A 27,410-nucleotide genomic window follows, 5' to 3' on the forward strand; every position below is an offset into this window, starting at 1 on the left:
AAGCATTACCTGATCTTCATGATCATCCATAGCACGGAGTTTCTTGCAGAAGCGTTGGGTGATGATGCTCTCTGCATAGAGACGGTCCAGAATGCCCTCTTCTATGTCCAAACTACACTTCAATTCCACATAGCTTGAACGCAGTACTTCCTGGTGAAGCTCAGACATCTAGTGCAGAAAATAGGCACACCAGTTGGATAATTTATTTAGCAGGGAATTCAGGCATTTTAAGATCTACACCATGATATGTGAAAATGTTCATGATGTATCTACCTTCCACATTCACTAATGTTCTTATGAGCTGTGAAAAAGAAAGAAAAGATGTGACTTTTCCCATCCAGCACAATACCTGGATATGTTTGCTTGCAGAGGCGTCGCACACGGTATGGTCAGTACGGTATTGACCGTACCAATATTTGCCGTAAGTACCCCGTGGATCAATAACATGTACTGATTTGGGCTCTAAATTTGCAAATATTTTGGCTCAGCCACCCCTCACCCACGAGTACACTGTACTTCAGATGGCTGACCGTACCACACTAAATTACCTTCCGAAATTGCCCCTGGCTTGGAAAACTAAAAACTAACAAAAGAGGAAAACATGCACCTGATCTCTACTGACATACAGGTGTTCACTCTTTCCCATGCAGTAGCCACAACATTGGAAATATTTAGACAACTGGCTCTCTACTAGTACTTAATACATTTTTTGGAGGAAACCTCAAAGGGGAAGTAAGTTATACCCTAAAATCAAATTTTCACCAGTTGTAGTCTTCTGGGTGCTGAGTCGAATGGTCTTGGTCCGAGGAAGCTGCGACGCTCCCTTCCTTCTTTTTTTCCCAATCGAACCCGCGCACTTCCACCGAAACTGGGTGACTGCGCCCTACTAGATGGGGATTTGTATGCAAAATCTCACTAAAAGTGCTATGTCGTTCTTATAAATGCACGGATGACCGCGATTGGCCCATATGTTGTAGTCTTTTGAACGCTGAGTCGACTGGTTTTGGTCCGAAAAGGCTGCGATGCAGCGTTCCTCCTTTATTCCCAATCGAACATGGTTGAACAAGCGGTCACGTGCTCCTGGGTGCCCAAATCACCTGGTCACCACGCCAGCAGGCGACAACTTTCACACCAAGGTTCAACTCGAGTGACAGGACTGCACCCAAAAAAGGTCAAACAGGCTAGTAAGTTGTACCCTGCAGGCACGGTGACCAGGTGACTGGTGTACGCAGGAGCACGTGACCGCTTGTTCAACCATGTTCGATTGGGAATAAAGGAGGAACGCTGCATCGCAGCCTTTTCGGACCAAAACCAGTCGACTCAGCGTCCAAAAGACTACAACACATGGGCCATTGGCGGTCATCCGTGCTTTTATAAGAACGAAATGGCGCTTTTAGTGACATTTTGCATACAAATCCCCATCTAGTAGGGCGCAGTCACCCAGTTTCGGTGGAAGTGCGCGAGTTCGATTGGGATTCAAGTAGGAAGGGAGCGTCTCAGCTTCCTCGGACCACGACCATTCGACTCAGCACCCCGAAGACTACAAATGGTGAAAATTTGATTTTAGGGTATACTTCCCCATTAACAAAAGTAGGGCCGCAACGGTTAGGGGCTTGATCGGGTAACGAGTTCGGGCATTTCTATCTTGGTAGTATGGGTACCCTATTGGGTATCTTTTACATAGTACGAGTAACATGGCGTTGCATGAGCGGGATCGCCACAATGCGTTTGTACAGTGAGTGTGCACTTCCGCTACATAGAGAAGTGTACAGTACGCAAGTAGCTGTACTTCTTACATGCACCGTTGCGAAAACACCGTACTCCAACTACGCGATCGAGTTCTCAGGCGCAAACTGCTAACCGACAACCCGCTCCCATTACAGGTCGCGCGGGTACCCTACTACCCGATGACACCACCAAAACAAAAGGAAAAATTGATCCATTCTTACCCCAGTTTGCACCTTGTCTTCCAGTGGAGAAGAAGTAGCACTTGCAGTGTAAACTTCATCCAACACTTTCCCATTGACATCAGCATTGGGAGCAGTGTGGAGATCATGGTGATTCAGAGTGCACTTTCCAGGACCGGGACAAGCTTGAAATGTTTCCACTAGCTGAGATAGACCTTGAAATGGTAGTACACTCTCCACAAAGTAGCACATGCCTTCGACCGACAACTCCTCCAGCACACAGCACAGGTGATCCAGAGCCTGTGCTCGTCCGCTTGACTTCATCAGAGCCCTCGCTTCCTTCACGCCATCGTCGTTCACATGACCATCGGCTCGCAAACTCTTGATACAGTCCACGACATCTATCTCCAGGCTTCTCTGCACAGCTGTGTAGTGCTTGCGCAATGCTCCTTGGTAGACTGCAGCTCTCGTGGACGCAGTGTTTGAAGTATCATGCTGAACTTTAGCTGAACCTACAAGCAAAGTCACAGTTATTAGAAGGAAATGTACAACACAGCGAACTGAAAAACGACCACCATCACAGATGTGTACATGGTCATAAAAGAAGTTCACAGTTCGCGTTAAGACAGACACGGTTAGACGTAGCTTTCCTCATCCGTAGGAAATGCCACCAGCTTCAAGAATCAAGGCGCAGATGCACCTCCTAAAGCGGTGGGAGGTGAGTAAATCACATGGTTCTAACGGTCATTGTCACAATGGTCTTAAAGGGGAAGTCCGGTGAAAAATTTAAATTTCACAGTCCGTAGAGTTCGGGGCGCTGAGTCGAATGGTATTTGTCCGAGGAGGCTGCGGCCTATGGTTCGTCAGATACGCCCAATCGCACATGTGCAAATTTGAGCGCGCCTCACCCAGATCCAGGTGATGACGTCACAGCGTGCAGCCAGGTAGCCACACTATCTAGATGTGTACAAAACGGCCATATTCGGAGCGCGTTCGATTGGGGAACCGTTTGTCGCAGCTTCTTCGGACCAAGACCATTCGATTCAGTGTTACAAACACTACGTACCCTGTGATTTTCAGCTCGGTAAACCTCGAGGTTATACCGTATTTTAGCCGTTCCGAGTTGGACTTTTTCCGTCGGCATGCACTGGCCTCTATACTCTAGGCTCTACGGCTGTAGCAATGCGCTGCGTGCATGCTACTGCTAGCTGCCTGTAGTGTACTATGTAGTCAACAAACTCATCACACACGGAACTAACTACTCCTGCCGTGCTGGGGTAGGTACAACAAGACTCGAGTCACAAGACTCAGAAAAAAAAACTAGTCAACACACGGACTTGTCATGTACTACACTCGTATCAGTCGTATTGTACAGTCATGTAGTCAGAGAACGAGCGTTTCTCCTTGCCGGTGCCAGTGATTGTGCTTTGAGAAAGAACATTTTAGTTTTCTGCTCCCGCCTCATTATTTTATGCTACAGCGATGAGCGCACAACCGTGACAAGTGACAAAACAGCGAACAGCTCCCGGACCTAGAACTTTCAGATCCCGTAGCGTTGCGAGCGAAGATTCGTGCCCGTGGTTCAAAGAGCCTGCACTGTTCTCCGAAATATGCCAAGTTCACACCAAAACATCACCATGTGGCAGGCTACTGGATTCTAAGCGAATCGGTATGGAACAACATTTAGAGCACTCGCATCACTCTTCTCCATTTTGGCGACTATGCTCTCCAGCGATCTGATAATTATGTCAGCCTCGTCTGCAATAGCTGCTGCTTCTTCATCAGTCGCAAACTCAGTAGCGCTCACTCTTGACCAGCCCGCGCGGCCATTTCTTCAGCTGAATACCGAGGTTCTCAGCCCCAGACCGAGCTCATGAAGGTCAGCCATGACCGCATCCTCACTCTCACAAGGAGTTACGTCTTCGGAGTCGCTTGCACCACCTACTATGCCTATGGGTCGCCAAATTATTTGAAATAGCACTGACACTATTGCTTTCACGCACAAGCACTCCTTTTGACCTAGCTGCACGCTATGACGTTGCGGAGGGTGTGGCGCGGCTGCATGACGTCATGGCGCAGCCCCCGAAACTCAGTTTTTCAAACGGAAATATCTCGAGAACGCTTTGTCGGAGACACGTGGGACCAACACCATTCGACTCAGCGGCCGAAACTCTACCGACCCTGAAATTTAAATTTTTCACCGGACTTCCCCTTTAATGATCAAGCCAACTCTGGGAACTCAGATGGTGAGCCAAGGACATTAACCCTTTGTGTACGGACTGTACAACTTTCGATCCCCTGGGATCGAAACTTTTTAAAATTTCAATCGATCGTAACTCAGTCATTCCTGGGTTATTTCCAAAAACGAAAATATGTACGTCGAAGAGAAAATTCTCAGCTGTCCATTAAACACCACCAAAGCTGAACACATTGCAGTAAAAGTATACCCACAACGTACCTGTGTGGGACAAAATGGAGAGCATTTCCTTGCTCTTGTCCACATACCCAAGTTCCTCAATGACAACACCGAGATCACGATAAGTCTTTAGGCCACCAGCTCTGAGCAACTGGATGAGCTCCTCATTATGATCAGATAGTCCATCCCGGGACCGAATTCTCTTTAGTCTCTCTATTGATGCGCTGTCAGTTATGAGATGCTTCTTGACCACCATCCGTCGCAGTTGATCTGCGTCAACTTTGTTCAACCATGGTTGAATGTCACACACAAACCCATCCAGGTCAAACGGATTGTCTGTTGCGAAAGCAGCAAAATACAGAAGGCACAGATGACACATGAACACACAACTACATGTCCAGAAACAAATAAAAATAGAATTGCACAACACCGATAATACATAGAAAGGAATTTGAGTGGACACACCCATCCCAAGAGCGCTGCACATCCGAACAAGTTCCGTTATTTTACAACGTTTCGACACTTGGCCATCGCCAGGTGATAACAACAATGGACACACACACACACACACCTTGACCTCGCCGGAGGCGATGATAGCAATGCTATGGCAGAAGCCATAGCAACTTGTGCTGGGATTACACCATTCAACAGCTTGCAAGGCTGAAGAATTGACCGTCACTATTCAGCCTGGTCTACACCATACAGCTATTCACACACACACACACACACACACACTCACGCACACACACGCACACACACGCACACACACGCACACACACACACGCACACACACACACGCGCACACACACACACACACACACACACACACATACATTCCCAGAACCGCACATCGGAGTGCTTCAGCGATTGTTTCAATGGACAGCTGGGAGTTTTCTCTTTGACCTACATATCTTAGTTTTTGAAAATAACCCACAAATGACTGAGTTACGATCGATTGAAATCTTGAAAAGTTTCGATCCCAGGGGATCGAAAGTTGTACAGTCTGTACAGAAAGGGTTAAATACCGACCTGATTTGAATAGAAGCCCAGCACTGACACATGTTTCTATGTATAGGAATAATCCCAGTCTTATATTCAGCCTTCGTACCCGATATTATGGTCAATTCCAGTATGTCCTTCCCTGCGTGAACCCTACACTCTAGTTACCAGGGATAGGCAGGTTATACTAGCTTCTCGTGTTTCGTTTTCCAGCCTGCATTCCCGTATTCCACAGGGAATGCTCAATGAAATCTGATCAAGTGAGTCAAGTAAGTAGTCAGTGCCCTGCACCAGGTCACAAACCAGTGTTTGCAGGTCTAGGGTTGCACAGCGCCAGGCATGTACTTGATTCCCGTGACCGGATTTCATTGAGCAGCACAGTACTTTCCCAGGGCATATTATCAATTTCACACTATACTGAATTATCTCACCATTGTCCTTGACTGCGGGCTCCACAACTGTCATTGGCATTGCCGGCATTGCCTTCTCAGGATCAGCAAGCTCTGGGATCTGGAGAGAATCAATGAAACACAGCAGTGTGGCATGCAGACAAAGAAAATGATTTACACCAGCCAATCCCCCATCCCTTTACTGTAGACGTGTACCGGGACTAAAAATGATGAAGTCAGAACTCAACAGATAAGCAGATAACGACTTCTGGGGGATCTACTTCGATAGTATAGCAAAATAGATATCTGACAGGTAGGCCCTCATTGTGTCAAGTGCAGGTGTACTGAATTGGATTCAGTGCCAGAAGTTGGTCCCCAATACTGGGGGGTTGGGAGCAGTCCAGTCAGTATGGGTAGATTTGTCATCCTACGGAGAAGGAAACAACTCAAATGTGCATGGATCCATACAAGACTAGACACAATTGGATTGTAAATTCAGCGCTGTCATGACCCTGGCCTGGTTGTGGTATAGCACTTTCAAGCCCTATTGCATTTGTCCACATCAACTCCTTATGTTTCTATTGCTATTGTCTTGCAAGTGCAGCAAAATATACTTGTACTCATTCCGGGTATCAAGCACTACTGTGAAAAGGGAAAATTTAGGAGCAGATTTATTTTCAGTAACTTCAGTACAGGTAATTGTTACCTAAAATAAAAAGGGAACTAAAATTCAACAATGCCATGCCACACAGTGTGAGAACTGCATTTTTGGATCTGGAAAACTGATTTACCGAAATTTTCGCTCTACCAAACCGTTGATTTTGGGAAATACCGAAAATATTACACCACCGAAAATTCCCGGCCAAAACTTTCCCAAAGATTTGGGTTTGATGGACTTGTCGACACGGTTCGACAAAAATCATAACATTCAATGATGTGTACATGCAAGCCAGTGTCTTTCATCACAAGGTGGCTGTCATGGAAACAGCGATCCCTGAGCCAGCGAGTGCACACTGTATTGTGCAATATTACCTACAATGGTTTGGGTTAGTGTACAGTGTGATTGTTTGGTGTGGGAGCCGGTAGATTTAGAAACACTTCCAGACCAGGGCAACTGAGAAAAAGAATCTGTTATTGCTCTCCCAGCCCTAACAGCTGCACCATTCTGACATGTACTGGCCTCACAGCCCTAACAGCTGCACCATTCTGACATGTACTGGCTTCACAGCCCTAACAGCTGCACCATTCTGACATGTACTGGCCTTGTACATATACACACAGTTTAGGGCGGGCTGTAAACGCAAAGCACAGGGAAAATATATCGAGGAAAACTGAATATGACCTCTTTTTAGTTTTTACCTGTGTATCTTTGGCAAAGCATGGCCAGTATTGGCGTACATCACTGATATCCACTTCTGGACGTCCTCCGATAGTACAACGTGGACGCAATCCTTCCTTCAATGGAGCAAAGTGCTGACAGCCAATCTCTGCACAACCCTTCTTCTTGTGCTTGCGACACGCATCTCGGCTGAACGAGCATGGACAGCGAACAGCTCTCCTAAACTTCACATGAGTCAGGGAGAATGCCTTCAGCTTGTCGAGCTCCGACTCCAGGTATGGTAGAAGCTCATGACAAAGCTTGACTGCAGCAGACTCATCCTCGCTTGCTGCAGTACCAACGCCAGGAGAGCCAACTGAATTTGCCACGCGAGTAACAGCATCGGTAGAAGAAGACTTCGCTGTGCCAGCCGCGACGGGAATCTCCAGTGACAGGCGAATGCCATGCTGGAAATACTGCATAACCAGCCAGAAGCGATCCTTCACCAGAATACGTGCCGATGTGTGATACAGGATAGGATCCTCCTTTGGACTGTAGCGTTGCATACACCTCACAACAGCACACCAGAACAGGGTTTGTGGAAAGTAACGATCTGCACCACTGTAAAGGTACATAGCTGAACTTGGCTTGCCTTTGCTCAATTCATCTTGAAGACGTGCAACTCGCTCCACTAGTGCTGGTACAAAGAACTTGCGAGTTGTCACCTCCTTTCTCTGACCAGGCACGTTCACAGATTTCTTGGTGTTGTAGAACAGGGCAAAGTGCTCACCCATCTCAAACAGGAAATCGCGCTGTTCTTCTGTGGTCGTGTAGCGCGATGTCATACGATTGTGCTGTGACCAGCGGTGCATGGCAAGGCTTTCAAGGAGGATGCCATCCTGAGTCAGCAAGTCGTATTGTGGACGTAGACGCTTGCTCTGCATATCCTTTGGTTCAGGACAAAAGAGCAGTGACATCGTCTTCAGAACCCAGTGGATGTCAATGATCACACGATCACGCAGACGGGCATTGTGAACAAAGTGAAGCAAATGACCAAGACCATGTTGGAACTTCAACATCTCCTGGAAATCGGACTCCGAATCATCACTGGAGATGCTACCAACAGCAATGGCCAAGCGACGTAGCTCGTCAACAGATAACCATGGTCGTTCGAATGATTTTGCAATGTGCCCAATGGAGATGGTTACAGGAAGCCAACGAAATGGTATGGCAACGCTGAACTGATGCTGCAGCTGCTGGATGATGTCTTGCCGTAGCTGAACAACTGCTGGGTCCTCTGGATCCTTGCCAGCTCGTGTGTTATCCACAAATACCACCTTGTCAATGTTGTTTGCATAGGCCTTACCATCTGCATTGGCCAAGATGTACTTCTTTATCTCTTCAGTTGCCTTCTTCCTTGCTTCTGGCTTCTTTGGTAACTTGTCCACATGAGTGCCAATGGCAAACACGGGTACTTTGTCGCTGTCTCCAATGACCTCGTGGATAGCGTTGAACCACGTCTCCATAACATCAAAGTTGGTCTGATCCAGGCTGTTGGAAAGTGGCAGTTCCTCACCGTCTACACCAAACGTCGGCTTCGCTCGGTCCTGGAGCTTCTTTGAGGCATCAAAGACGACAGCATATGCACACCGATCACAGGCCAGGACCATGTGTTGGATCGCTGCAAACAGCTTCTGACCAGCAAAGTCCCAGACATCTATGAATGTCAGGTTCTTCAGATGCTCTGCAGTGAAAACTTCACTTTTGCCCTTCTTCAGATCTTCAATGAAGCCATCAAACTTCTGCGTTGCTGAGTTGATTTCCGTCTGTAGCTGCTGCACATCTTGCTCTTCTGTTGTGACCTGTTGTACACTCATGGTTGAGACCTCCTCCGGCTTGGATGCAGTGGAAAAATTCTGAGAGTCCATGGTTTCAGATGAACTGGTAGCTGATTGACCAGAGTACCCGGTGTGGGTGGCTTCATCACGTTGGCTGACAGCAGATTCACACACACTGGCTGTATCTGCTTGCTCAGTCTCAATCACAGCGGATGGTGATGTCACGGGTGTTGACGGCATGGAGGATGTGGACCTGGTGTTGTTTGGGACCTCCACACCTTGTTGTCTCAGTGCTGCTACTATCTCTTTCCTCCTTTCTTGTACAACAGCTCTGTGTGTCATGGCCAACTGCTGCTGGTAAGAATCTTCAGCTTGTTTCCAGACATACGTTAACCCTTGCTTCTCGATCGTGCATATCACCTTCTCCAGCTCCACACCGATGGTACTATCGACCTTTGACATGAATGCTTGACGCAGGAGGGATCGCAGGAAGCTGCTCTTGCCTGTGCGGCCCGGCCCGCACATTATCAGGCGCCCGTACGGTATGAGCTGGACACCTTTCTTGATCAGCTCACTTAGTGCTGCTGCGTACTGGCCATTATCAGCTGCACAATACACATACACCAGAACAAAGCACAATACATGTGATGTAGATATGAGGAAGAATTTATTCAAGAAAATGGGAAGGATGTTCAAGATGAATTGGGTTTAGCTAGTCTACAACACCCAGAATAATCCTATTTCAGCACCAGAATTTCAACATGAACAGTTTAGCAGGACCATTTGAGCACAAGAATTTCATTGGAATTTAACTGACTGCTGTGAATTTGAGCAAAATTAAACCTTAGAAGAGGATGGTATAAGCCTTATGCACGTAGTACAGATGCACAAAATCCCGTAGGATCTCGTAGAATCCCATAGACCCGGTTGGGTGTTGAATGTACACGACCCTATTGTGTTTACTGCTATTTCCACTAAGAAATGGGCCCTGAAGGCATTTCTTACGAAAACCTCTTTCTGACAAAGATCTAGCTAGTTATTAGTTCTAACTAAAGTGAAGAAGCTGGAAAAGCGATTATTTGCTACTAATTATGAGGCTGAAATTGGTCAAATGCGCATATACAGCACACAAGGAACACCCAGCCGGGTCCGTACACACCTACGACCTTAGTACAGAACTTCATACATCTGTACAACGTGGATATCCTCTCAGTACTGAATCTCTTGAAGTTGCACCACATTATCTGCACGCTACGTATCTGTGGTCATGAACTGAGTGTCAGTGCAAAATGTTTCCATAGCACTTTTTATCCTAGCACTGTTCAAACCAGTGTCTGCCAATCATGTGACACGTCTGCTGAAATCACATGCTCTGCAACATTTCTCATATCTATAATTTGATTATGTGGGGCATTCTTCCCTTTCATGCTGCCATTGATTCACAACAACAGAAAACTAAGTACATCAAGCAGACAGTTCTTCAGCAGCTCCAGTTACAATGCAGAGGCCGTCCTCCCTTTCATACTAACATTGTTTCACCACAAAGTAAGCAAGTCAAATCAGAACTGAGTTCTTTCGCAGCTCCAGTTACCCTGGAAAGGCCGTCTCCTTTCCGACATGACATGTCAACACATCATACATCTACCATAGCTGATTAACTGGTATCCTGTAGGCTAGGTGTTCGTTGCTTAGTATACTGTCTTTATGACTCTGTGAGTGTGTGTGTGTGTGTGTGTGTGTGTGTGCGTGTGTGTGTGTGTGTGTGTGTGTGTGTTGCAGTTGGTGAGGGTAGTTGGTAGTTTTTGAGCTCTCGAATTTTGGAAGTTTTCTCAAGAATTTCCCACTCTGGGGCGGCTCTGGCCTTGTCCAGGGTCGTCCCAGGTTAGTTCAGGACCTGTTGAAGTAGATAGGGTCGCGGACTAAGATTCTTGAGGACCAGGGCTTCGCATGATGTTGCCACCTCAAGTTTCTCCGTGCGCCCTTCGTTCGGTGAGGAGTTGCAACCCCCGAACGTCCGCGACTGCACGAGATGAGCAGGTTCGAAACAGTACAGGACGTAGACGTTATTTGTCAGTGGGCACCTGGAATGTCCGGTCATTTGTGGAAAGCTCAGGCCCAATTGAAACTGCAGCTGTAACTGGAAAAGTCGTGGAGGATAAGAAAATCGAACGGGTCGTCGCGGAACTCTCGCGTCTGGCTGTGGATATTGCAGGACTTCAGGAGATACATTGGTTTGGTGAACAATCATATCCTGTTGGTGGCTCTACTATCCTTACATCGGGTCGTCCTGTTCCTTCGGAGGACTCCAGTCGTCGACGAGGAGAAGGTGTTGCTGTCGTTTTGAATTTGAATTCAACGAACGCTTGGGAAGCAGGAGGCTGTGTCTGGAGAGCGTACAGCTCTCGCCTTGTCACCGTACGATTGAAGTTCAAAGTCCAGCGTGCTGTACGCTGGTACACTGTTATTGTGGCGTACGCTCCGACTTTCGCCAGCACTCGATCGGAGAAGGAGCACTTTTACGACTCCGTGCAGCGAGCGATTGACGACGTCCCTCGTGGTGACAGATACGTTCTACTCGGAGACTTCAACGCGCGAGTTGGCACTCGTGGCAGCCATGCTGAGCAGTCTAGGGATGAGTGGTGCACTGTGCGTGGCCCTCATGGCTTTGGGGAGATGAACTCCTCTGGAAAGGAACTTTTAGATTTCCTGGCAATGTGTGCAATGCTACAATCTGTAACACCTGGCACAACAAGAGACAAAATCTCAAACCAACCTGGCAACATCCAAGTCACAGAAATAGCATTGCATTGACTACATCAATACTGGCCAGTGTGATAGGATGCTGTGCATGGATTCTCAGATCATCCCAAGTGCATAGTGTGACAGTGACCATCAACTGCTTTGTGCACGCTTCCTTCTTGGCACGTATCACCACTCTGTCAACCCGCAAGCTGTGCGTGTGCAACGTAGCAAGGGTCGATTCGACACGTCCAAGTTATTTCTTTCTGCCGATGCAAACAACAACCCTGATGATGGCGCCACCCCGTTGTCTGCTTATCAAGACGCGGTGTCCACTCTCGTATCAACACATTGGCGCCCGCATGATCCAATAGATGAAAAGTGGAACGTCCTCCGCGATGCTGTTGTCACTGCCGGAACGGACACTCTTGGTCAACGCAAGCGTAAACAACCTGATTGGTATGTGGACAGTGGCCCGACTATTGCACCCCTGTTACAAGAACGAAATCGGCTGCACGCGCTCTGGCTTCAACATCAACGTCCTAGGGATCACACTGCTTTCAAACAGGCTCGCAGTCAAGCGCGTGCCGCAGTGCGGAAGGCTAAACGTGACTGGATATCAGCCAAGGCAGAGCTCGCCAATGCACAAAGATTCTCAGGACGAACTGTGTGGAAATGTGTCCGTGCACTACAAACAGTCAAACAATGCCCGACCCGCATCACAACTGCTGCGATCAACGACGAGAACGGAAATCCATGTGCATCTGCCGAAGACCAGGGCAAACGTTGGGGCCGTCATTTCTCTGGTGTTCTGAATGTGCAAGTACGTTCAATTCCAGTATTCTTGACTGTGGTCCACAAATGCCGTGTCTGGATAGTTTGGTTGCGCCGCCTGATCTGTTGGAGTTACAGCAGGCAATCACGCAATGTCGAAGTGGCAAAGCTGCAGGTCAGTCAGGAATCCTGCCGGAGATGCTCAAAGCCTGTCCAGATCTGTTTACTGACCACCTACTGGAGCTTCTCCATTCAGTCTGGGAAAGGGGCAGTGTTCCTTGCGACTGGGTCAACGCGCAGCTGGTGCCTATCCCCAAGAAAGGTAACCTTGCGGAATGTGACAACTGGCGAGGCATAGCTCTCCTAGACGTTATTGGTAAAGTGGTTGCTCGCGTCATCCAGAGCCGACTTGCTGATAAACTAGACGATGTGCTACCAGACTCTCAATGCGGCTTCCGCACAGGACGTGGGTGTGCTGACATGATCAAGGCAACTAATCGAAAAGAGCTACGAGCATGAGCAGAAGTGTTTCTTCATCTTCATTGACCTGAAGAAATCCTATGACTCAGTTCCGCGAGAGTGTCTGTGGTTAGTACTGCGAAAAGCTGGCGTCCCCGAGAAGCTGATCGCTGTTATCCGTGCATTCCATGACGGCATTACCGCAACTCTCCGTCTGTCGAATGTTGAAGCTGACCCCATCCTTGTGACGAACGGCTTGCGGCAGGGACGTTGCATGGCCCCTGTCCTATTCAACATCTTTATGTGGGCAGTGATGCATTATTGGTGCCAGCACGTGCAGCCTATCCCTGGTGTAGGCGCAAAGGTCTTCTTCGAGCCAGATGGGAAGCTACTCCACCACCGTAGCCGCCGTGATAGATCCCTGGAGCTGACAGAGTGTCAGTTTGCTGATGATTCCGGTCTTGTGGCCGCGACACGCCAGGCCGCAGTTTCAGCTTAGGAGGTATTTGTGGATGTATGCAGCGATTTTCGCCTCACCGTCAGTGCCACCAAAACCAAGTTCATGGTCTCTGGCCCCAACATCTTTAACGACGATCTAGAGCCGCTCGCGATTCGAACTATGGAGATTGCCCATGTGTCGTCTTTTCGTTACCTTGGATCCAACATACACAGCAACGGCCGATGTCATGATGATGTCACATCCCGGATCGCACAAGCTGCCAAAGCGTTTGGCGCTCTGAAGAAATCGATAGTCCACGATGTAACACTGCCAATATCCATCAAACGGTCAGTGTACAATGCTTGTGTGCTGTCGACTCTGCTCTATGGGTCCGAATGCTTGGTAACGCTACAGGCTGATGTTCATGCGTTGTCTGTCTTTCATCTCCGTTGTGTCCGCACCATTCTGGGCATCAGTCGTCAAGATGTATGGAATGACAGGATAACTAATGTTGAAGTTCTGGAGCGCTGGGGAGATACCTTGGACATGGAGTGTCGTCTCAGCAGACGTCGCCTTGAGTGGCTTGGTCATGTGGCAAGGATGGAGGATGAGCGCATCCCGAAGGCTCTACTGTTCGGTTCGTTTCCAAACAAGAGACCTGCCCATGGTCCGCGGAAAAGGTGGCGAGACTGTGTTCGGAGTGACGTCAAACCACTTGACGACTGGTATGAAGTGGCCACATCTTCTCGCTCCAAATGGGGCAAGGCTTACCGTTGTCTGCCAGAAAAGCAGAACAGACCTCGACCATCACCGGTTGTGTGCCAAACTTGTCACCGCTCCTTCAGTCGTGTAAGTGACAGGAAGCGACACAAGTGTACAGCTACGCGTGCCCTACGCGTGCCCTACCCGTAAGCCAACAGCCAGGAAGCTGTCACTGCGATCAGTGCGACAGATGGTTCCGGAGCAAGGGTGGATTTGCCCGACACAAGTGCTCCCCAGCAACATCACCAGCAGAGGCATCTTCTGACACACTTGAGTCACCGGTTACAAACAATATGTCCTGCGAACGCTGCAGCTTCCACTGCGCCCGCTGCAACCGCTGTGTGCTATCGCGCCAAGGCATGAAACGTCACAAGTGCAGCCGTGGCTTGGCCAAAGCAACCAACACAGACCGTAGCTCCTTCAGCATCGTTTGCAATTGCGGTCGGCGTTTCAGTAGACCACAGGACCTATCCCGTCATCGCCCCTACTGTTCCGAACCTGCTCAACCCCCCATGGGGTCCGCATAGCCAGAATATTGCAGCGCGTCCAAGGTCCAAGGTGTGTGTGTGTGTGTGTGTGTGTGTGTGTGTGTGTGTGTGTGCGTGTGTGTGTGAGCTGACAACATACATACACCTATTAGACTACCATGTTTACATGGACACTGCAGCTACAGTCAATGTAACTGCATCGCACATACAAGTAGTGCACTAAATACAACTGCCTAGTACTAGGTATACAAGTACTACTAGTCTACTGGCAGCAACCGTGGGTCCAGACAGAACAGTACCAGTAAAGGGCGCATAATGGCATATGCTTACCCAGGTCTACTGCCAGTCAACTCCATGAGTTGTGTGCACAGTGTATGCACAAGTGCATGTAGGAGCGCATGATACTAAGAAATGATTACTGCTTTTTGGATGAATATGGCAGACCACATCGGACGACCTTGGTCTTACCAGTCATAAAGTGTGCGACACCACTGAGTGTAACACATAAATAACAGTGATAACTGGAAGAATCAGGTTTTGCTAACTTAACCACACACTTTTCTGTCTTTCTGGGGTATTTTGCGCTGATCTTTTCGGCACTCATTTCCACGGCGCTCTAATTCGCAGAAGGATTTACTGTCAGGCTGAGATGTTCCTCGGTAACTCTGTGGACACTCAGTTTTGCCGGCCGCGCTGAGAAAGGTAGTCCTAATTCGCAGGACACTGTAAAGCTTGCGCTGGAATGCGAGCGTAAGGCTCGGGCTGACAAACTTTGAGTATGCATTCCCCTAAAAGAGGGCCGTGCATTAATGGAGGACCACTACAAGGACAGTACTGACCTTCAACTGTATCTCCTGGTCCTTCTCTCACTGCAATCACACCTTCATCATTCATCATTGACATTGCGGTACCTGCTGTATATGAAGGTGAGATCAGAAGAATCACAATAGAATTCTCTACGAGTATTGCTTGGATTGCCGGTACATTAAGTTCAGAAAATTGGCATTTTGACAATACTAAACAATATGCTGGTGATTTCCACAAACATGACAGGCAGGTTTAGGCTACTTTACCATGTTATGAAAAAGAGTTTGCGACTTTGGCGATCATTTCATCAGAACATGTTTTGCTCCCAACACTGAAGCTAGCGCTTTCCCGCCGACTTCGAAAGTTCAATGGACTTCTTGTGTGATCTCAGTGGATGGCGGTTGTGAGTCAGTCAAGTGTCAAGTCAAGTCACCGGGAGAAAGTGCCATTATGATTAGGTGTGGACGATTTCAATAAAATTCCTCATTTTCCTCACAATGGAAACCAAGGCTAGAACATAATGTATACCAAACAAATTGGAACACAGCTAATATCATTTTGAACATTTCTGCTGGTAGAAGACAACTGTATTTTCATATAACCTTCAGCTGGTATGCATACTAAGACAAAGACCAGCATCATCCATTGACTAGGATTCACCATCATGGACATTCTTTAACTTGCATCACAGTCTTCAAATTGTCACTTACTATCGCTCTGTAAATCAATAGCCAAATTCAACAGTTGGACAAGACTACTCCCATCACATCCTGCCTCACGGTCGATCTTGAACAGGAAATCTTTATCCAGTCGTTGAGTGAGATCAGGACGGTGCAAGAGATAAAAGAGAAGCAGAAAGCTGTACATTGGGTACAGTGAAGACATCCCAATTGCTGATTGACAGAAAAGTGGAAGATCACGCACATGACCGGCCACCTCACATGCCGTTCGATAAGTGCTGATCAACTCTTCATCCAGCTGGACATCTCCAAATACTTCGGTGAGCACTATATCTGGTACGGTCGCTAGGTTGGCGATGATCTGTGGGAGGTTGCTCTTGACAACCCTTGTGAAGAAATCTACAGACAGCGAATAGTACACAAGAAAAACAGGACACATTGTTGTAACCACTATGTCTGGTCCAATAGTGTTTTTTTCGTGTGTATGTATGTGTGTGTGTGTGTACGGTAAAGTCCGCTGCAAATGCCCACCGCATTGTGCAAGATCTGCTGGCCTGTACGCACTGACCCCATGCACTGTCACTCCCTCTGTACGAAAGTGCATCACACACCGTGGCGCGAAGAGCGCTTTGCTACGGTAAACAATGTCCACTTTCCTGGTTTCAAGTCTCTTTGGGCACTAGCTACGAGCTAGCTCGTAGTGATTTTATGATGTTGTTTGTTGCATTTCGTAATTCCAAATGGGTTTTTCTTCCGAATAACACGGTAGCAAAGAGCAGAGTATTGCAGGAACCAAATATACTTCTGACGGTGTTTCAAGCCATCATTAGGGAGGTTCTGCTATACGTGAAACGTAGAGAAATCACGTAGAGAGCAGGTGTCTGGGTTAGAGTCTACGGCTTCGCGTGTTTTGGCTCCAGATTTCTACGCGGAGATGGGGTTCTCTACGTTGTGGCACACGCAGAGAAAATGCGTACGGATTTGCTGGGTATCGATCAACTGCATGCAGAAAACTGCCAAATATGGAAAGGGAAATTCCCAGTACACATTCCACGTGACTTCTCTAGGTGAAACGTAGAGCAGAACAGCATTTCTTTACGTTACGGGAACGCGAAGAAAGTTCGCGTGATTCTTTGCGTCGCGTTCCCAAAACGTAGAGCAGAACCTCCCTATTTCCAAATCACGCAACACGCAAAGGCAAGGGTTTTTCTCGAGCACTTCAGAGTTTTCAACAAGTTGGTAGCAACTTTGTAGGTGTAGCTTTTGTGACATCTCCCCTGTTCGACTTGCAACTGCAATACCAGAATACTGCGACCGGTCAAGTCGTCGAATGACGCTTCGTCAGAACAATCACCGTTCCGTTCTGAAAGCGCAACATCGTCACATTCATGGTACTGCAGAAATTTCATGATTTGAAAACCAAAATAATGGAAAACGAACTTTTAGGAAACTTCACTTCTCAACTCCAAACTCTAAAAACGGTCTCTTCACTGCGATTCAAATTCAAATTTACATTTACATTACTGTACACCAAATTTTCGGGCCTGGCCCATCATCAGATCATCAGGAGAACAAACTATAAATAACAAAGATGACTCATTTATCGGATGCAAAGGAAATCCCGACCGAAGTTTTTCTTTGCAGCAAGATAATGACAATCGCTTTTGCACAGGATCCTGGTAAGACATAGGCACTGTGTAGGCATTACAGTCGTTCTTGTACGCATTCGACCTTCATGCCAATTTTCTACAACTAAATTGACCTGAAAAAGACGAAAATAGTATGGACCCGCTGGGGTGAGCGTTTGCTGCGAACTGGGCAATTGCAGCGGACTTTACGTATACACGTATGTGTGTGCGTGTGTGTGTGTGTGTGTGTGTGTGTGTGTGTGTGTGTGTGTCCCTGTGTGTCCCATATGGTAAAGTGGTATGTGTAGTCGATTTCCAATCGAGAGGTTGCGGGTTCAATTCCCGACGATTATGGTTGCACATGTCTTTCTTCTCTTTCTCATTCTCCTAGCTCTTCTTTCATAATCCTGGGTGGCTACCAACAGCCGGTGTATGCCGGGGGATGTGGTGTGGCGTGTGTGTCCAAAAAAATGAAAAAATTGAAAAATGAAAAATAGGGATTCACTGGCCAGAATACGCCACTTCAATCAGCTGTGTGTTGGATACCAGGCTAAAAACATCAGCCTTGCAAGCTGTTGAATGGTGTAATTCCAGCATAAGTTGCTATCTTTACTTATAAAGAAGAGGCACCTGTGACGTGTGTGTGTGTGTGTGTGTGTGTGTGTGTGTGTGTGTGTGTGTGTGTGTGTGTGTGTGTGTGTGTGTGTGTGTGTCACGCTCCATATAAAGAAGAGGCACCTGTGACGTGTGTGTGTAATTGTATGTCACGCTGAAGCGCTGCGGAGCAGCGCTGCCCTGAGCACGCCAAGCCGAGCGTGCGAACAGTGCACAGTGTAGCTAGCGGCCGCAGAAGCACTGAGCACGCGAAGCGTGCGAATCGTGTAGCTAGCGGAAGCAGCCACAGAAGCACTGAGCACGCGAAGGGTTCGATCGATCGAATCGTGTAGGCACCACCACGTGCGGAGCACGCGAAGCGTGCGAACAGTGTATGTAGGTGGTAGCGCTTCTAGCAGACACGATCATGTCAGTACGAGTAGCAGTAGCAGCCAAGCGCTATAAGCGCAGAAGCACTGAGCACGCGAAGCGTGCGAATCATGTAGCCACCTAGCGCCATAGGTAGCACTAGCAGCCGCACAAGCGCTGCGGACCACGTGAACCGTTCTCTGCACATAGAAACATCTGCAACAAAAGGATACAAAAGATCTGCACTGACTGCACTCTGCATCTGATCTGCAGTGAAGAGCGCATCGCACTTTTGTCGTAAAGTTTATGAATTTTTTGAGCCGCTTCATCCGCCACCAGGTGATGGACAACCCTGACCAGCCTCCCGAAGGCGTAACAGACGTCCCTCCTTCTCCTTCCAACCATGAAGAACCTCCCTCACCAGGACTTCAGCGGTCTGGCCACCACCACGTGCTGAGCACGTGTGCTGTTCATGTACTTGCTTCACCCGCATGCCACATTCGGCCAGGCAACGCTGGCCTGGGGTGCTGCTAGTTTCTAATAAAGCTATTCGCTATCATCGCTTTCGCAATGGGTAGGTCTGAGGTGTGTGTGTGTGTGTGCGTGTGTGTGTGTGTCTGGTGTGTGTATGTGTGTGTGTGTGTGTGTGTATGTTTGTGCACGTGTGGTGCGGTGGTAATATGCAGTCGATATCCAATCGAGAGGTTGCGGGTTCCCGACGATTATGGTCACACACGTCTTTCTTCTCTTTCTCGGACTCTTCCTGACTTTTCTTTCACTCTCCTGGGTGGTTACCAACAGCCAGTGTATGCCGGAGTATGTGGTGTGGTGTTTGTGTGAAGAAAAAAATGGAAAATGGAAAAATGAAAAATAGGGATTCACTGGCCAGAAAAAGTCACTTCAAACAGCTAAGGGTGGATACCAGGCTAAAAATAGTGGCGGTCAATTCATCAGCCTTGCAAGCTGTTGAATGGTGTAGTCCCAGCACAAGTTGCTATGTCTACCATAGCTGTTCGCTATCATCGCTTCCGCGATGGGCATGTCTGAGGTCTGAGGTGTGTGCACGTGGTATGAATAATCCTGGGTGGATCCCAACAGCCAGTACATGGTGGAATATGTGGTGTGATGTGTGCCGGAAAAAACGAAAACGAAAAAGTAGGGATTCACTGGCCAGAAATGGCCTCTTCAAATAGCTGTGTGGTGTAGACATGGCTCAGAATAGTGGCGGTCAATTCTTCAGCCTTGTAAGCTGTTCAATGGTGCAATTCCAGCACAAGTTGCTATGGCTTCTGCTGCAGCATTGCTATCATCGCCTCGGTGATGGGCGTCAAAACTCAAAAGGGCAAAATGGGTGCATGTGGTGTGTGTTTGTGCACGTGGTGTGTGTGTGTGTGTGTGTGCATGCAGTGTCACCGTGTGTGTGTGTGTGCACGTGGCGTGGCACAAGCATAGCAAGGCACAGCTGAGCACAAGAGGTTGAGTTGGGCTATATGGTTGCTGGTGTCGAACAACTGGTGTCAATTGATCAGAGCATGGAATGTCATGAGCTATACGTATACCCATATCCACACAGACTGTACATACACTGTATTACCATAGCAAAGACTATATTTGACCTGCACACTCGGAAATAGTATGCTTTTAACTCACATAGCAACCGGGTTGTACATGGGGTAGTGGTCTACCAGAATGTACTCACAGAATGTACTCAGTATTCCGTCACATCACACTCGCAGCCACACGCTAGCCAAAAACTAGGCCAGAAGTAATAAAGAGCAAGGCGGCCAGCAAGAGATATGTCAGTGCAAGACACGAGCAGAGCAATGTCCTGGTGTGGGTGACTGGCCAGTGGGGGAGCGCCTGAAAATCCGACTCCCTAAATTTCCAGCCACGACCGCTCAACCGGGCTGGGGGAAAAACTTGCCTTGCGGCCAAAAAACCCTTCTACTAATATGGGACCTGCCCCACTGCCAGTCACACCCAAAATAAAAACCGAAGAGAAACAAGCAGAAAGGAGTAATCATACAACCAAAAAAACCCGAGACCCTCGGGACAGAAACACACAAAACAAAGTATGCCATGGAAAACCAGTAAAACAGCACCCAATGGAAGCCCAACAACGTACGGGACCCAAGGGAAGGAGGGCGGGAAAACTCCACGCTCTACGAGGAATACAAGACCACGATGGCAGGTGGGGGAGAGTTGCGCAGTGGAAGAGCAGCAGAGCACGACAGAAAAATGGTGAGTGAAAAATACGTTTTTTACACTCTTTCGCTACGCTCAGCCGTGAAAAAACAACACTATAATTATACAAATAGGTATGTTGTACATGCTGCTGCGTTTCTGTCACTCTGTTGCGGCCTGCTGCTGCGTTTTTGCTGTGTTTTTGTCACCCCTTTGTACATGCTGCTGCACCGTCTTCTGGCCCACCAGTGTACACACTTTTCCATACTTGTCGCCGCTTTTTTGTCTTTGTCTGAATGTCATCTTCATACTTGCCACCCCACCGCAATGTGCGCTTATCTTTTCCATAGTATAAGTTTGTCATGTTACCTTAAACTGGCCACATTCTCATTGCTGGCAGGATCAGTGTGTACTTGAGAGACACGATCTACCTAGCAAGAGTAATCTGAAGGCTTTTCTACTCTCGTACAGCGTAAGAGCAATCACAATTCGGCTGCGGGCACAACATCAAATTCTAAACAACAGCATGTCACAGCCTAAGGACCAACAGAGCACTTTTCCCGAACCAGCCTCTCCACAGCATTTCAGCAGAAATACATTGGAACAAAAATAGATCTCAACTCAGAGTTGCATGGTACTCAAGCTCTGCACGATTATTCAGATTTTTCCATCAACTATAGGACAGCGCATGCTCCAGTGGTTCCTGTCTTCCAATACTTCTTCTCATAGTAATACTCATGAGACTACAAGGTAGTCTTCTGAGAGTGCTTAGGGAAAATATTGGGTTGCCAGAGCAGCTAACAAGTGTAATGGTGCAATTCCACGTGGATGAAGTATGAACTTTACATACAAAATGCCATGAAATCATTGCACTACTCCCCTGCTTAATACTCACATGGATCCGTCACATCTTCATCAGGATGGTCATTCTTACGAGCTTGCCAAATTCTCTCCAGCAGTCCACCAACAGCAACATTGGACGGGAAAGTTGAAGACTGAATGTCTTGAATGAAGTTCTGGACACCTGATTGCCCTCTCTTGTAGCAAGTAACACAGGCAACATAGCAGGCTAACCTATCCTTTTCTGACCTACTTTCAGTGGTTTTAATAAACCCCTTCCAATTCATCACATGTCTCCTCAGCTTGGGATCTCTACTGATACGTGGATGATGTTCATCAGTTGCCATGACTACCTTCTCCAATGCTTCATGTGTAATCTTGCATCGAGCTATGTCATGCCATGCTGGCAGGACAACATCATTCCAGAAGTCAAACGGCATTGTTCTGAACACAAAGTTATACAAAACAGAAAAACAGAAAAACAAGAATATGCCTCTTCTGATAGTCGATGAATTTGCTGAAAGAGAATTCAAGTATGAATGACAATCAACCAGAATACCGGCTGTACAGTGTCACACAATACCATGTACCATGCATACGCCCGTCGCAAGAGAAGCACGCAACTCTGCAAATGCACTGGATGTGCACCCACAGATTTTCTCTTATAGCAACGATAGCGAACAAGATCTGAATGAGACAGATCAAGACTTGCGCCAGATAACTGTCTAATCCACACAACTGGCGAAGCCATGAGAATCGACCACCAATACACACCTGGTCTACACCACACGGAGTACATCGGCATAAAACGGCCAAGACAGTTACCTATGAACACCCTACACTTGCTGGGGTAACTAGTATAGACAGCACGCTGCTTTGATAGAAGCAGACACTAGATGCACTGGTACTTTGAAGTGAAATTGCCGGTTGGAGTTTCTTTACCAACCAGCCTCGGCTACTGAGTACTGGAAACCTAGAGCCAACAGACACACTAACAACCTCAGCAATGAAAGCTATTATAGAAACGACACACTGGATTGTGGAGCCGAAGCTGTTCTACAACACAGTCCTCTGTTCTACACCACTACTGTTCATATGTACACACAATCATTTCACTACATCATGGGTAAAAGATATTCATGGTTCACGTGATACTCAGAGGAATTTTCCGCATCCGCAGGAACGCCATGCCACCACCCTCTGCAACTGTAGGATCAAGGTGCAGTTGTGGTGGGAGGGTGAGTAGATCAGACCCAGAACCAAAGAGGTGAAATACTGAAAATTCGATTCGCAGCATTCTTTATAAACTATCATTCTATGTCAACGCTGTGTGCATGACAAAAGGTTTTAGGTTCAGTGACATAATAGAGATGGATATGCAAGTATCGTTACATAGGAAAGTATTTCTTCAAGATACGTCAACTACGTCTGCTCCAGCCAAAGCCACGCCACCTCGCCCTGGAAAGCGTCATGCAGAAGATTCCCCTGGATCCATGTCGGGAATACCATGCAAAATGCAACCTTCATCTAGCTCTCAATGAGTAAGCTAAATCCAGTTGCGCGGGAGTTCTACCCTCAGGCTGCTACCGTATCTATTAACAGACTGCCACAATCTCATTCAACACATACCACCATTGGATTCCTTAACATCTGCAGTCTGCGCTACAAGATAGACACGCTGTCCGCTCTGATTAGGGAAAGGACATGGGATGTTGTTGGGATTGCGGAGACATGGCTGGACGCGTCTATAGCTGATGGAGAAGTGAACATTGAAGGATACAGTTTGGTGAGAAATGACCGAAAGGGGAGAAAAGGAGGTGGCGTCTGTATTTTTTACCGGTCCTACTTGCCCATCAAACCACGGCCGGATCTCAACCAAGGGGACACGGAGGTAGTGTGGGTTGAGCTAAATGGAAAGGCAGGCAATCACTTAATTGGCTGCATATACCGACCACCAGATGCGCCAGTCTCCTACTGGTCCACCCTTGAGGCATCGCTGCATCAAGCTGCTATGGTTACCTCAGCCGTCACATTGATGGGTGACTTCAATGTCAATATCTCGCATTCCCTGCCACAGCATGCCCAGCCCCTTCTGGATCTCTGTGGTGCATATGGCCTCACTAATATCGTCCACTCCGTTACGCGAGTCTCACCTCGGTGTCCAGCTGGCACTACTATTGACCTGATACTGACTACAGAGGATAAGGATTTGCATGATTGCCGAGTCCTGCCGCTTACACTCAGTGACCACTTTGGAGTTGAAGCAACCTTCAATGCAAGACATGCCCAGCCAGACATCCCCAAGCAGCGTGTGCGTCGCCGTTTAGATAACATTGACTTGGTTGCCTTCCGACTTGACCTAGCTGCTGCTGAACTTCATGTGTACCCACCAGACTCTGATGTGCAAGCCATGTGGGACCACTGGCATCAACGATTCCTTTCTGTCCTCGACAGGCATGCGCCATTGCAGCAATGCAAGATTAAGACAGGCAAGCTCCATCCTCCATGGTCTGACAGAGAGCTATACAAGATAAACCAGCTGAAGCGTCGCCTGCATCGAAAGTGGCTTGCTGACAAAGCCAACTCTGAAGCTCACGCAGCATATAGACGTGCCCGCTCGGTTGCTACGAATACAAACAGGTGCAAACGCAACCAGTACTTCCAAAGTCAGTGCCAAGATAATTGCCAGAACCCACGCAAGTTATGGTCAGTCCTAAATACTGTGACTGGACGCAAGAGACAATCAATCCAGCCGACATGCGACATCGAACATGTTGCGTCCACGTTTGGCAAGGTAGTCTCTGATGATGCTCGACCTTCAGTTCTCTCTATGCCTCAGGGACCACAGCCTCGGTCTGCCCTGACCTCATTCCAACATGTGCGTGCCTGCGATGCTGAACAGCTTTTGAAGCGCATCGACCCGCGCAAAGCAACTGGGAGCGACGGCATCCCAGGCTTACTTCTAAAGTACTGTGCCGACCTGCTAGCACCATCAGTTGCAGCACTTTTCAATGCGTCCCTGACCTCCGGCACTGTACCCGCTGGCTTTAAGCGTGCGTATGTGACCCCATTGCACAAGGCTGGCGATCCATCTGTCGCCAACAATTTCCGTCCTGTGTCCCTGCTCCCAATTCTCTCGAAGCTGCTAGAGAAGGTGGTGCAGAAGGCACTTGTCACCTTTCTGGATATGGCTGGTTCTCTGCCCAGCACACAGTTTGCATTCCGGACAGGACATTCCACGGAGGATGCCCTTGTGCTGATGGTAAACAGGATCCTCGCCTCAAGAGACCGCCGCATGTTCACGGGTGTGGTCCTCCTGGATATGTCGAAGGCGTTCGACAAGGTTCGCCACCAGCAACTAGTCGAAGATCTCTTCTGTGTGGGCGTCACTGGAACAGCGCTCCAGTGGCTCATGTCATACTTGTCTGATCGCTGCCAGATTGTCCAGCTGGGATCCCAGCTTAGCACAGTGGCAGCCTGCTCCTGTGGAGTACCACAGGGGTCGGTATTAGGTCCACTGCTGTTCAGCCTTTACACCCGGGACATACCATCTGTTGCCCAGCAAGCTGAATCCATCCAGTTCGCAGATGACATCGCACTGACCTGCAGTCGCCCAACACAACAGGAACTGACCGCCACTCTCTCCAGAGCAGTGACATGCATTGCTGACTGGCTGAAGCAGCGAGGTTTGATCCTTAATGCATCAAAAAGTCAGGCATTGGTAGTACCGGCTGGGAAGCTAGAAGCGCAACCTGAACTGGACGTATGGTGTCATGCGACTAAGCTGCCATCTGTCTCTTCTGCTCGCTACCTCGGAGTTCACATTGACAGCGTCATGTCTTGGAACACCCAGATGGATAGGTGCGTTGCCCGCCTCACCAAGAAAGTCGGTGTGCTGTGGCGGATGCGCCGCTGCCTCAGCATGCAAAGCCGCATCCAGTACTTCAAGTCGGTGATCATGCCTGATTTCTCATATGGCTCCAATGCCTTCTCAGCATCGCTGGCGGGTAAGCACCTGGACCGTCTCCAAGTTCTGCAGAATCGTGCGGCTCGAGCTGTGTACGGATGCTCGCCGCGCACCTCTGCCAGAAACCTGCTAGTCCAACTCGGCGCCTACCGTGTCCGGGAGATCTTCATCCAGAAGCTCATCTTCCTGGTTTGGCGCTGCCGCTACTCCCGTGCTAGCCCCACACTGCAAGTGCTGTTGCTACCAACCAGTGGCGCTCCTACTCGGCTGCAATCATCGATGGGTCTAAGACCACCGCCAACCCGCACTGAGCTGGGTAAGGGTTGTCTCGCGTTCCAAGGAGCTAGGCTCTGGAATGCGTTGCCCAGCGAGGTACGGGCCATACCGCACCCGGCCCAATTTCGCACTGCTGCTGTTCCACACAGCATGAACCCTTGAGGTCAGACGGATCACTATCGCCATATTTTCATTATATGCCTGCCTGTTGGCCTGCCTGCCCGTCTCTCTCCCTGCTCTCTGACAACTTGCTTGTTAATTCGTGCGGTTGTTTTCAGACGTAAAGCCCTGCTGTAGAGGTCTCAGCCCTCATTTGTTAGTCTCTCTCTCGCTCTCGGATCTCTCTCTCTCTCTCTCTCTCTCTCTCTCTCTCTCTCTCTGTTTTTGGTGGACAAAAATATCTCTGGCGTTGATTGCTTTCTTGCTTCGACTTCTGCCGCGCCTTTGTTCTCGTACTCCCCTTTATGTACAAGTGTTGTGCAGACCCTCCCTTAATATAGTCTGTCTCATTTTGTCCTGAGATGTTTTGATGCATAGTGATTATGACGCTCATCATTCGCTCCCTTGTCACTGGACAGTTCTGTCCGTTTGGTTTTAGCGAATTCAAATAAAGAAAACAACAACAACAACATTTCACCGGTTTGAGGAAAGCATAGAAGCCTGATATGGTGAAAACTCTGCTCAAGCATGGCGTCAACTAAGTTACTTCCCCCAGAAGTTCGCTGGCCTTTGTGAAGCACAATGTTATACAATGTATTTACGTTTGTCATTTTCCCTGCTGCCGTGTTGTAGTACAATCATGTACGTTGGAATGAATTCGATGTACAACACTGCTGGGTACTGGGTACCACTACCACGGATTTTCTTCACGTCTTTCAAATCTAAATCAATTCTCCACATAGGATAACTACAACCCATCTTGCCAGCCTGGCAATAACTAACTGTACTGCCTGAAGCCTGAAGGTTTCAAAGACGACACCTTATAGCAGTTTTATAGAGCTTATCCTTGCACTGTACCTTGCCGTGAACACTGCGGATACACTGGATAACTGCAGATACAGTGCAGCTTCGTATTTCCAGCACAAGTCGCACTAGTGGCTTATCATCAACACATGACTCTGACTCGAGAGAAAACAACGATGTTACGTGGTCGTCCAGACTTCGTTAGTCACCGACGGACACACGAACCGACAGTGATTTCTCCAGTACATGTACTAGTGGATGATACTCAACTGGTCTACTTTCTCTGGTTCTGGGACACGGATATGCTGCCCAGGAGACTATAGTGTACAAAACTGCTATCAAACACAATGGTGCTGTACCTCTTCTTCGCAGATGGACGGTAACAACTGCGTCTTCACCAAACACACACACACACCGTACCAGGTACAGGCTGTGAAGACGCTACGGGAACAGCTATGATAGTATGAATAAAGAATGATGATTTCCGTAGTGACCTGGCTTGGGCCGTTGGGAAGTGGGGCTACCGGTACGCGGTGGGTCGGTCCGATCGAAGGTCGTTACCATGGTTACGGAC

The 27,410-nt window shown here is 48.2% G+C and overlaps 1 protein-coding gene and 1 long non-coding RNA gene across 2 annotated transcripts in view; both read right to left on the bottom strand.

The window, feature by feature from the left end:
- LOC135818075 (uncharacterized) overlaps window positions 1-9,339 on the bottom strand; it is a 47,869-nt gene extending 38,530 nt beyond the window's left edge. Inside the window, exon 1 of the mRNA XM_065331396.1 lies at window positions 7,071-9,339. Coding sequence (XP_065187468.1) covers window positions 7,071-9,329 — 2,259 coding nt within the window. The 5' untranslated portion in view covers window positions 9,330-9,339. The remainder of the gene's footprint in view (window positions 1-7,070) is intronic.
- A 6,986-nt stretch (window positions 9,340-16,325) lies between these two features.
- On the bottom strand, window positions 16,326-27,245 carry LOC135816680 (uncharacterized). Its single transcript, XR_010553455.1, has 3 exons — window positions 26,891-27,245; window positions 21,686-22,074; window positions 16,326-16,414 (listed from the first exon to the last, which is right to left on the bottom strand). It is a non-coding gene; the product is annotated as an uncharacterized LOC135816680 (long non-coding RNA).
- Window positions 27,246-27,410: the final 165 nt, after the last annotated feature.

This window comes from Sycon ciliatum, chromosome 5, assembly GCF_964019385.1.
Source record: "Sycon ciliatum chromosome 5, ocSycCili1.1, whole genome shotgun sequence".
Lineage (NCBI taxonomy): Eukaryota > Metazoa > Porifera > Calcarea > Leucosolenida > Sycettidae > Sycon > Sycon ciliatum.